We start from the raw sequence: 10805 nt of genomic DNA on the forward strand, positions 1-10805 counted from the left end.
TGTTTTAAAAACCGATAAATATTACATTATATCATCATCTCATTTAAATATTTAATACATATAGAGGAACTCACTTATTTTATTTCACTATATCTTTAACATGTCCTTTGCGTGTAGAACATGAGAAAAGAACCTGAAAGTTCTTTTTGATAGTGGAATAGAAATGAGAATTGAACAAAGAATTTCAGTATATATGATATCTAAAAATTCTAAGATTAAATGGTAGCACATTTCAATATTAAGGGCTCGAACATTGTAAACTTCACGGAGCACAAATGGAATCAATCTATTGGGAATACAAAATTGATAGTTTAAGCAAATAACCCAATAATTGGACTAAATGGAATAGTCACTTCAGATCCCTTTTTTTTTTTTTTTTTAATTAATTAATCTATTACTAGCATTAAAAATCTAATGAATTTTAGCATTCTTCTCTTGGTAATGTTCCTCAATTTGTAGTAGTGGAGAACTAATTTCTTGAGTCAATACAATTTTTCATAGTGCAGATGACAAACCTTGAAGGCTTACAATGGCATCATTCCAAAAACTTTACAAAGAACAGTATTTCTTTATTGGAAGCTAACAATCCTCCACTTGCATATAACAATCCTCTACTTGCATATACTTTTTTTCTTCTTTTCTGTGTTAAAAGAAGAATCTACTAGCAATACAACAGATACTTTCCTTGCATCAAGACAGGTGGGTCCTCCACCTCTAACACCCCCACCCCACCCCACCCCCAATATGACACTTGGAATATCAAAAATATAAAAAAGGACGGTAATATGGTTGTTAAACTAACCAGAAAAAAAAGTGACATATCTTCTATGTCTAAGAATTTCATATTTAATTTGCATGGGCATATTGAGATTGTGATATTGGATTATAGACTAATCATATTAGGCAAATCTTATTGGGATAACAAAGTAAAGAAGCTTATGCCCAAAGAACAGCATCCTTTTTGTCCTCTCTCTTCTCTTTTTCAATTTATTTATTCTTTTATCAAAGCAAAGCATCTATTCTTCCACACCACCTCTAAGAATCCTAACTTCCCTTTGCTTACAATTAAGAACTTGCCTTCTTTTTACCACCTTTTATTTCAAAAAAATTATATTAAAATTAATTTTGTACATATCTTTCTGTGCAAATGCATGCTGAAAGTCTGGAATCTCTGCTTGCTTTCACATATCAAATGCAGGTCAATATCAATACACCTCAAGGCACAAGCTGTTATAAACTGTCTACAGTTCCATGTTATATATAGTCTTTGGATTTTCCTCTCTATTTCCCTTATGGGATGTCATAACTGGACCCTTTTGCTTATCTTTTTGATTAAGTTTTGGTCTTTATTTGGTCCTGGATTCTTGATATTTCTATGAGAATTTCATTCTTGATTTCTACATTTCAATTTTGCCATTACAAGGTTACATCTACCTTTTTAGATTTTTTGGGATTTTAATTCTTTGGATTCATTCAATTCTTTTGCATAAATAAGTAAAGAAAAAAGCAAAAAACCAAGAACATTCATTAGTGTTGTGGATAATTGGAACTTTTCTGGACCCTTTGGCCAAATTTTGTGAACAATCATAGAGGTGGAGATTAAGAGAGAAGTGTTGTGATATAATGAGTTTTCTAACAGGAGCTCCCAAAAATTCATGGCAACCAGCTATGACTGTGGATACAACAACATCAGATTACTGGTTCAACTGGAGGGTTACGTTGTGCTCCATTTGGATTTTTGCTTCTGTGGTTTTTGCATCCATTCTCATAACAAAGTACGAAGGTCCTCGCGGTTCAAGAAATAGGAGCAGAGAAGAGGAGAAAGAATCCCCTGGCCTTTTGTATGAAGATGAAGTTTGGAAGCCATGTCTCAAAACTATACATCCTGGTTGGCTTCTTGGATATAGAATCGTCGCCTTTTTAATTCTCTTGTTATTGCTAATCCTAAATGTTGCTGTTGATGGAGGGGAACTCTTTTACTACTATACACAGTAAGTATACTTTTCAATCAATTCATGGAATATCCAAATGATTGTGATTTATGAATCTTGAAAATGTCCTTAAATTTAAGTACTACTCCTATCTGATATTGATATGTATTGGCTTCTGAACAGGTGGACATTCACATTGATTACAATCTATTTTGGGGTAAGTAAGAGTAGCAACATTGAACTCAATGTTCTTTTTTTCTTTCTTTTTTTGCTGTAATTTTACTTATGATTTCTTGTTATATGAATGTAGCTTGGATCAGTGCTCTCAATGTATGGATGTTACCAATATCACAATACAGTTGGTGGCGATGGAACTGATAATGAGAGGCTAGACGCTGAGTATGGTTTGCGAAGATTGTCTATGAATGTGGAAAGTAGCAGCAGTGAAAATGCTGCAAAACAGGTGGGGGTAAATGCAGAACAGAGTTCTCGCCAAATTGCTGATATCTGGGGATACGTTTTTCAGATTATTTTCCAGGTAAATCGAATTGCGTTTGATCCTATGACAAGACATATACAACTTTTACATATTGGTAACATTTGTCTTTCCATATTGTGATAAAAGATGAATGCAGGAGCGATAACGCTTACTGACTGCGTCTTCTGGTTCATACTTGTTCCATTTCTGACCATCAGAGGTTATAATTTGAATTTTGTAAGTATGCTACACTTACTATTATGACTTTACTGTAATAGCGGATAAAGTTCAGAGATGTTTCGTGTTTCTAATTGATATTTCATTTATGTTGTAGTGGATAATAAACATGCATTCAATCAATGTAGTGTTTCTACTTGGTGATACAGCTCTCAACAGTTTAGTAAGTTCCATCAACTTTTCTCATTTGATCTCAAAAATCATCTTCATAAGTTATGTTTCTTAAAATTAACATCTTATTCCATTGTGTTATTTCAGCGTTTCCCTTGGTTTCGAATTGGATATTTCTTTCTGTGGACAGCAGTTTATGTTGCTTTTCAATGGGCAGTCCATGCCTGCATCTCAATTTGGTAAAAAAAAAAAAAAACTCTCTTCTTTTTACCAGTTGCAATAATATTTTAAGTCTTTCTGTTTGAACAACTAACTAATACTGCGTTTGATTTTTGAACCAGGTGGCCTTATCCATTTCTTGATCTGTCATCTTCTTTTTCTCCTCTGTGGTAAGCATTTTGTTTAATGTATTAAACTATATAATATAGCTTATACTCCAAAACTTTGTCTGAAATAAGTTTATCAATCAAGAAAATGAACTCTTTCCATGGAAATTTTTTCAGGTATTCATCCGTGGCGGTGATGCACATACCATGCTATGGAGTATTTGTTTTGGTTATGAAACTGAAACACCATTTGTTAAAGAAATGGTTTCCCCACTCTTATCAGTGTGCAGGATGATGCTAAATAAGGGATTTTATGCTTTAAAGACAGCTATACTCGAGGGAAAATGAGAAAAGATTATACCACATAATAACACAGAAGGCAATTTGAGTTCCTTTTTTGAACAACACGACTCTTTGCCTCTTTGGTCCTTGTTTCCCCAGAAAAGGAAAAGGGTAACAACAAAAGGAAAACAAAAGATTATGTAGCGAAACAGCAGTAAATCTTGAGAGGTTACAGAGAAAAAAATAGAGTTTTGGATTTGCAAGATATACATGTAGCTTAAATATGCAAAATAGATATTTATTGTTCATATAACTTATTGTTCCAATATATATGCAGTAATGCCACATGTTTACACATCATTTTTTTCACTTTAATGTCTGCTTCATAATGCTAACTTTGAATCTGGTGAATCTCTAAATATTATTACTCCAATATGTGTAACTTTTTGTCCCCTAAGGTTAAATATATCGAACATGCCGACAATGAGAAAGCTGTTAAATAGGGAATGGCCCATTCTTCTGTTCAGATCTCCACTTTTCTAGTGGGGCAATGGCTATAAGTTGGAAATCAAAAGCATCTTACAGTCAAAACTAAACTGATTAAAGGTGAGGATGCGACAATTACTTTTCTGTTCTATGAGAAAGACCAAAAGAGGCATCTGCAGCATCAGATAATTCTTTTTCTCCAATGGATTATCCAACATCCATAATGGAATAATATGTATATTATGATTCGCCGTTTTCTGGGCCCATAGAAAGTGAAATCAGTAAACCTAATAAATAAAGCAGTTTACAAGTATATTGATGGTGTAAATGCACTTTCAGTGTATGTAAGTTAAATCCTTGCCCATTTCCTTGGTGGTGCTCTGTACAATGACCAATATGCAGACACCAACCACTCCAACGCCAAAAACAAAACAAAAGGCATCTACAAAAGATAGAACAAAAAGTTCCTCACTGGATACAGTAAAGATAGTCATATAGAACAAAAAGTTCCTCACTGGATACAGTAAAGACAGTCATATATATAAATAGGACAAGTTGCACTCTTCAAATTCATACAAACTAAAGTGATCATGGGGGAGTGAGGGAGATTAAAAAAAAAAAAAATCAACCTTGTTTCTGAAACATTACTACAAAATAATACATGTCGAATGGAGGAAAATACAAAAGGACCAAATATGAGAGAGAGAGAGAGAGAGAGAGAGAGAGAGAGAGAGAGAGAAGGGAAACTCTTACGGATCTTAACTGAGGTACAAGCTTCAATTCACATGATTTCTTGGAACCTTAAAAACAAAGCTCTACATATGTACAGGCATTCAGAGGTTGGTCATTGGCAGTGTACCCATTACAATAACAGTGTTCTTATCTTCAGGCCGCTGTTCTCCACCCTCGCTAGACTTCAGTGACCTTACCTTCGAGAATAATCCAGAAAAAAGCCTCATACTGAAGTCTGCTCTCTTTCCTGGCATGTCCAAGGAAAGATCCTTCACACTGTTGTCGCTCGGGCTGCCCCTATTTGTATTGCCCTCTTGCTCCGGCTTAAATTGAGTACCACAAGGGCAACTTGATATCCTCTTAAAGCAATGCCTGTGAAAAACTGATTGACAAGACTTGCATCTTTCAATTTCTCCTTCCTGTTAAAGGACAAACTACATCAATCAGGAGCTCTATGCAAACAAGGGCACTCATTACTTCTTAATCTCTTGGTCTGGCCTTGCATATGCATGTAAAGATTGAAGTGAACAATTTTATAAGGTTACATCACAGCATTTCAAATTTAAGCCAAGTTTATACGAACATGAAGTGCAGATTGGGTGAACAGTCGAACAAATTAACTTAAGCTTCCCAAATAGGACATGTATAAGAAACAAAGATCAGTAGTTTTGACAAGAAAGAGTTACGATAGATACAACTAAATTTGAGACCTGCTAACCTGGAAAGGAAAAATGAGGGAAGAAGGGTCATCACAAGCTTGCCGAGCATTACAGGGGATACCCACATCACAACATATAAGGCACTGCTCAGCTATATGCTCCAGAATTTTTCTTGATATAGTCTCGACCATAACTGGTAAAGCTGCATTTGAAGTGATAGCCATCCAGAACACCAAAACATAAGTCAGTTTTCTTAGTAATGTTGTCATATGAAAAAACTAGGTCAGAACTATAGAGAAACATCCTTTTCCTGATCTGTCCTAGATTCTCTTTTCTATGTTCTGCTTTCTGACAAGTGACAATCAAGAAGCAACATTCATGTTTCATCGGAAAGCTATAATAAATGTAAGTTAAAGGAGGGGATTGATATACTCTCTGCTATGAACTAATTAAACTGGGAGAGAGAGGGAACAAAAGAAAAAAAAGGGTGCAGTTTCGGAACAATTCCATGGGAACTTGAGCAACTGGAGGCTAAGCTAGTATGAAATGTAAAATATCAACATTAAAACAAACAAGAGCTAACAATAGCCCTCATTCATAATCTTCAACTAAAAACAAAATGGAAAAGGAAAATAAAAGGGAAACAGTCAGTAACAAATCACTAGCAAAGAGAGGATCTGCTTGGACTTTAAGAGGACACATGCGTCCAAGCATCATGAGTAGAAAATTTCATTTTACAAGCTAACCTGCAAAGACTCCCTTGGAAAGATCGACGAGATCCCTAAGAGAAAAGAAGTCATTGCTCTCAAGAAGATATCTTCTAGATCCGACTCCCTTGTAGATGGACCTCCGGAAAGGGCAACGAACAAATGGAAGCATAGTTCCTATCCTTTTTCTGATATCGGTGACATGCTGCAGAGCAGGGACCTTCGAGAACAGCAAAGGATTGACGGCACTGACACAAAGCATTGGCTGCAAGAGCAGAAGAATAAAACATAAGTCCTAGTTCTTTCCTGTAATCATACTCAAAAGGACCCAGAAGTAAGAGAAACAGGAGGATGCAGTCCAAGGATAAGGCAAGAAAACGGGAGCACTTCTGCAGCTGGGGCTTATTGCCTGCTCTCCTTATGATGGCAGCAGGCCATAATATTACTTACCCAGTCAAAGTCTAAGCTTTTTTTCTGTGATATACTAATCCACCGAGTACCTGCTACCTACCACTAGCATAGGTACCGTGTACCTCTGTTTACCTAGGCTTAGGCAAATGAAAGGAATTCACCAAGTGCTTTTCCTTTTTGTCTATTCTAAGATTTGATCCCTGGTCTCTAGAGCCTTTATTCCCACTTCATTGACCACTAAGCTACATCCTAGGGTGCAACCTTTAGGATCGTACAAAGATATTTGGCATGAAAAACGAGGAAACAGGACAAGTGCCTTGATAATTTGCCTAACTACATATGAACATGTGTATGCCTATTCACTTCCGATGAACAGAGTTTTAAGCAAATTTGTTTGGCAATATTTCTCATTACCTGGTCGTGTATGGAGTCCAGATAAGATTTAGCCAGCTGAGAAACTGGGTATTGATTAAAGTCCCAAAGATGCAGAATCCTTGCAGGCAAGATGGCCATATCATTTGTATGGCATGAAGAGCAGTACAAATGACCACTATATTCACAAAACCGAGGTTTTCCCCACCCCAGAGTCTGCACAAGTTCCTGTATTCGAGTCTTCCCATCATCAAAATTTTTGTAGCAACCAGCACAAGAATAGTGTTGTTCATCTAGTAACTGTTTATGCGATTTATAAGGCCTTTTATTTACAATGAGGGAAATAGTCTTTCCCAAGCTGGAACCATTCTCTCTGATTCTGCTTCTTGAAGTAGATGGAGACTGAAGTACATTTGTATCACGAGTTGGAGAACTGGGAAGATCCTTAGACAGAGATAAGAAACAAAATACAGCATTGAGGGCACCTGTAGGAAACCTTGACTGGAGAAAGGAATTTAAACACTCTTGAATAAGAACACTTCGATCAGCAATAACATCTGGAGAAGCACTTCTGAAAATCTTCTGTGATTCTTGTTCAACAGAGGACCAGACAGGAGGAAGAATCCTGCCCTGATCTGCAAATAATTTCTTCAACCGCCGATAGAGAGCAGAAAAATCACGATATCGTTTTTCAACCTCCCAATTATCCTCGCCACTCCACACTCTTATTCTGTATACAGTATATTCTCTTACTCCAACTAACCTCTCACTAAGTGAAACATCCCCTTTCTTCTGTCTTGCACCAATGACCTCCACCCTGTCAAATCTCAGAGGGTGTTGAATTACAGCATAAGCGTCATGAGTAACAGAAGTAGAAGCAGTAGAACCTCCATCTCTTGAAGGAAGTGGTATATATGATTGATAAATCTTGTTACCAAAATTGTATCCAAGAGATTCACTAGATTCAAGTAATATCTCTTCCATATCATGAACAAGCTCGTCATATAATTCATTTAACTCGAGATTTTGTGTCTGCAAAAGGAAGAGAAAGTACAAAGCATCAAATAAAGTAGCCTTGTACATAGAACTGGGAAAAGATTCATTAACGCCAAAGAAGGTTATAAAAATTGATAAACACGAAAATAATAAGTACTGCCAGCAAACCACTGTTCAGAAAATTATGCACAAATGATGTATTTCTTCTTTAGATCTGTATGCTACATAAGCATGAACCAAAGGACCCTGACTGTCCAAACAGAAGGGCCATAAACACAATAGCAGAAGTCACTGGAAGTCATTGCGCTCGGGAAAGAATCAGTATGTGTTCCAAGAGGGACAATGCTTTTGAAAATAAGTGGACCCTGGAGGAGTTCCAACACAAAGGCACTCCAAAATCAGTAAGTCAAAGTTTAAAAAAAAAAAAAAAAAAAAAAAATCGACTCCACAGCATATAAGTAAGCATCATTTATGAAACTGAAATCTTCCTCTTTGTCTAAACAAGCCTTTCTTTCTAATACTCCCTCCGGGTAAAAAAGAGTATCCACTTAGCCTTTTTTTCTTGGATCAAAAAGAGTGTCCACTTATCAAATCAAGAAAGAATTAACCTTATTTTTTCAGATTTGCCCCTATTAAGTGTTATGTGATCAAATCCCAATGCCTATTTAATTAGGGGCAGTTTAGTCAAATTACCTATTTTTGTCTAGAAGTTAGTATTTTCTTAAGGGGTGTGCAAATGGCTAAGTGGACACTCTTTTTGATCCGGAGGAGTAGCTACTATTTCATGAATCCGATCTTTATCAGTTCTTAATAATCAATACTCAAGATCTAAGACATTCAACTCACCATGTTCCATTCAACAATCAGATATATCTTTTTGATACATTGAACCATATTTACACAACATGTCGCAGTCTTTGCAAATTTTTATATGTAGGATTAAAAGCAAATTAGTTTATCTCCTTTATTTGGGTCCTTGTACATAAGCAAAGATCAGGAAATTATATTCAATCAACCATCTTCCAGTCAATGGCAAAGGAGTCACTCTTAGAGAAAGAATATTAACTGCCACGCTTACAAATTCACCCTAATGTTCTCAGATTTATGTATTTTCAATGGAAGAACCTCAAGAAGTATTTTCACATTTTGTGGCATGCTTCTGCCAGATCATTACAGAAGATAAAATCAGGTAAAAGACCTTTACCTAGCAGATAGATATATGTAATGAGTACAAATCATTGTGAAACGACTACGCTTAGTTACTGTTGTAATATAGGTCACTTATTATATTTCACAGTTCAAGGAGCTAGGAGATTAGAAAAAGCAAAACAAGCAAATGTTGTCAATGTTTAATTTTATCTGTTTCACGGAGAACATGGTACGTACTTGTAAACTTCACGAGATCATCTAAAATATATAAGCACGCAACATCCTTATAAATATTTGTGTATAATTTACCTTAGTAGATACAAGATGATCTTCAGAGCAGCCAACTGAAAGGGAAGTACTTTTAGCATTTGTATGATCATTAGCCACTGATGCTAATGATGTAGATGAGCTTTGGTCTGCGGATAGTTCTAACTTCACATCTTTAAAAGGTTCTGCAGATGAATGATATTCGTTTTTATCAAGATGAGATAGATGGTCCAAGAATAAGCTTTTGTGATTTAGCTCCACTTTTTTGGAAACAAGACCATCACGGACATGAATTACTTCCTCATTATAGGCATCTTGATGTTTCACTTCCCATTCATCATGTTCAATTTTTAGATCCTCTTTCATAGGAACTTCTTCTAGCTGTACATCCGGACTTTTGTCCTGTTTAAACAATTTGGAAGCAGAAGACTGCTCAAGGAACTTTGCTGATTCATTAATGTGTTGGATTTGATTGTTTGTAATAAGCATGGCTTTGTCGTTTTCGACATGCTCAGATTTACCATTGTTCAAAGGACTCGAAGGGTCGACAGAACAGGTAGTAGGGTAGTTGGTTAATTCATCACCAGCTTGGATGTGATTACTTGGAAGGTCATCTTCTTTAGGCATTCCTAAACCAACACTAGAACACTCAACGATGGCAGTACTAGCAGTATTCAAACATCCATTTTCACTTCTAATATTAGGCGAGTTTTCAGGTTGAAATTCTTCATGCACCATTGAAGAGAGAGTAAACTCTCCATTTTCCTGCATGAAATCATCCCAATCATCTGAACCAAACGCCACTGCGGAACTCATAACCAACTTATTTTCATTCTTGTCATTTTCTTCATGAGAGCCCTGTACCTCTCTTCTATAATAAAAATTAAAGTTCTTCTCATCATTAGTGCTTCCTCCAAACATCGAGTCCTCGCCATCTGAATGCTCGTACTTTGACGACGTCTCACTTTCATCCGAACATCTTATAATCTCAGCTCCACCGGTTTCTATACCAGATTGCAAACTTGACCCTCCCATAGTTTTAACATCCCCACATAACTCCAAATTATCTTCAATCCCCAAAGGTTTGATTTCCAAAGAACCCCCACTAATCTCGAAGCTTTCAATTTCTTTTCCAACTAGTTCACTATTCTTATATTCTGCAGATTCACAAGAATTTGTTGATATGAACAATTTATTACTATTTTCCATGCTGCCTATAAGTTCGCTGTCATCCATGATTTCCAGTGGATCACAAGGAGAGGTGACCACAGAAGATAACTTCTTATCTGTCCCCTCTCCCATTTTCATCTGATTACAACAAATTATAAACTGAATTAAACGAAATCAACCTAGTAAAATCATCAAGAACAATCAGGAAAAAGAAATAAACATGTTCATCTATAAATTCAATAAAAGGAATGACGAATTTATGGCTTTCCGTTCACATCTGGGGCATACAAATATACCCTCTCTTTTTTTAATTGAGTTAGAATTTCAAAAAAAATAAAAAAAATCGGCTAATACAGATGCCGTCGATGAACAAAGTTGAATTTCAATTTTTTGGTATAAGTAGTTGAAAAAACTGACCTTGATTATCCACTCACCGGAGAGAGAGAGAGAGAGAGAGAGAGACGAAATGTTGAATAACAAGAAATTTTATT

General features: G+C 36.0%; 2 protein-coding genes across 3 annotated transcripts; one reads left to right on the forward strand and one right to left on the reverse strand.

Moving 5' to 3' along the window:
* The first annotated feature begins 1058 nt into the window (after positions 1-1058).
* On the forward strand, positions 1059-3722 carry LOC132055936 (uncharacterized). 2 transcript variants are annotated; one of them, XM_059447964.1, is made up of 9 exons: positions 1059-1991; positions 2115-2148; positions 2242-2469; positions 2557-2646; positions 2744-2809; positions 2905-2996; positions 3099-3146; positions 3261-3377; positions 3414-3722. In XM_059447964.1, coding segments are annotated over exons 1-9 (1044 nt in total). In that variant the 5' UTR covers positions 1059-1623; the 3' UTR covers positions 3415-3722. The 2 variants fall into 2 exon arrangements, with proteins under 2 accessions (XP_059303947.1, XP_059303946.1); XM_059447963.1 differs by having other exon boundaries at positions 1060-1991; positions 3261-3722.
* A 583-nt stretch (positions 3723-4305) lies between these two features.
* Positions 4306-10446, reverse strand: LOC132057541 (uncharacterized). Its single transcript, XM_059450179.1, has 5 exons — positions 9187-10446; positions 6775-7764; positions 5989-6214; positions 5302-5444; positions 4306-5002 (listed from the first exon to the last, which is right to left on the reverse strand). Exons 1-5 carry the CDS (start codon positions 10444-10446, stop codon positions 4685-4687), a joined length of 2937 nt encoding a protein of 978 aa, XP_059306162.1. The 3' UTR covers positions 4306-4684.
* Positions 10447-10805: the final 359 nt, after the last annotated feature.

This window comes from Lycium ferocissimum, chromosome 5, assembly GCF_029784015.1.
Source record: "Lycium ferocissimum isolate CSIRO_LF1 chromosome 5, AGI_CSIRO_Lferr_CH_V1, whole genome shotgun sequence".
NCBI lineage: Eukaryota > Viridiplantae > Streptophyta > Magnoliopsida > Solanales > Solanaceae > Lycium > Lycium ferocissimum.

Excerpts from the sequence above, each read along its gene's own strand:
- LOC132055936 (XM_059447964.1), top strand. The coding sequence starts at position 1,624 with ATGAGTTTTCTAACAGGAGCTCCCAAAAATTCATGGCAACCAGCTATG. Across the intron at positions 2,149-2,241 it reads TGATTACAATCTATTTTGGG|CTTGGATCAGTGCTCTCAAT; the intron begins GTAAGTAAGAGT and ends ATATGAATGTAG. Across the intron at positions 2,810-2,904 it reads ATACAGCTCTCAACAGTTTA|CGTTTCCCTTGGTTTCGAAT; the intron begins GTAAGTTCCATC and ends GTGTTATTTCAG.
- LOC132057541 (XM_059450179.1), bottom strand. The coding sequence starts at position 10,446 with ATGGGAGAGGGGACAGATAAGAAGTTATCTTCTGTGGTCACCTCTCCT. Across the intron at positions 7,765-9,186 it reads ATCATCTTGTATCTACTAAG|ACACAAAATCTCGAGTTAAA; the intron begins GTAAATTATACA and ends TTCCTTTTGCAG. Across the intron at positions 5,445-5,988 it reads TTCCAAGGGAGTCTTTGCAG|CTTTACCAGTTATGGTCGAG; the intron begins GTTAGCTTGTAA and ends CTTCAAATGCAG.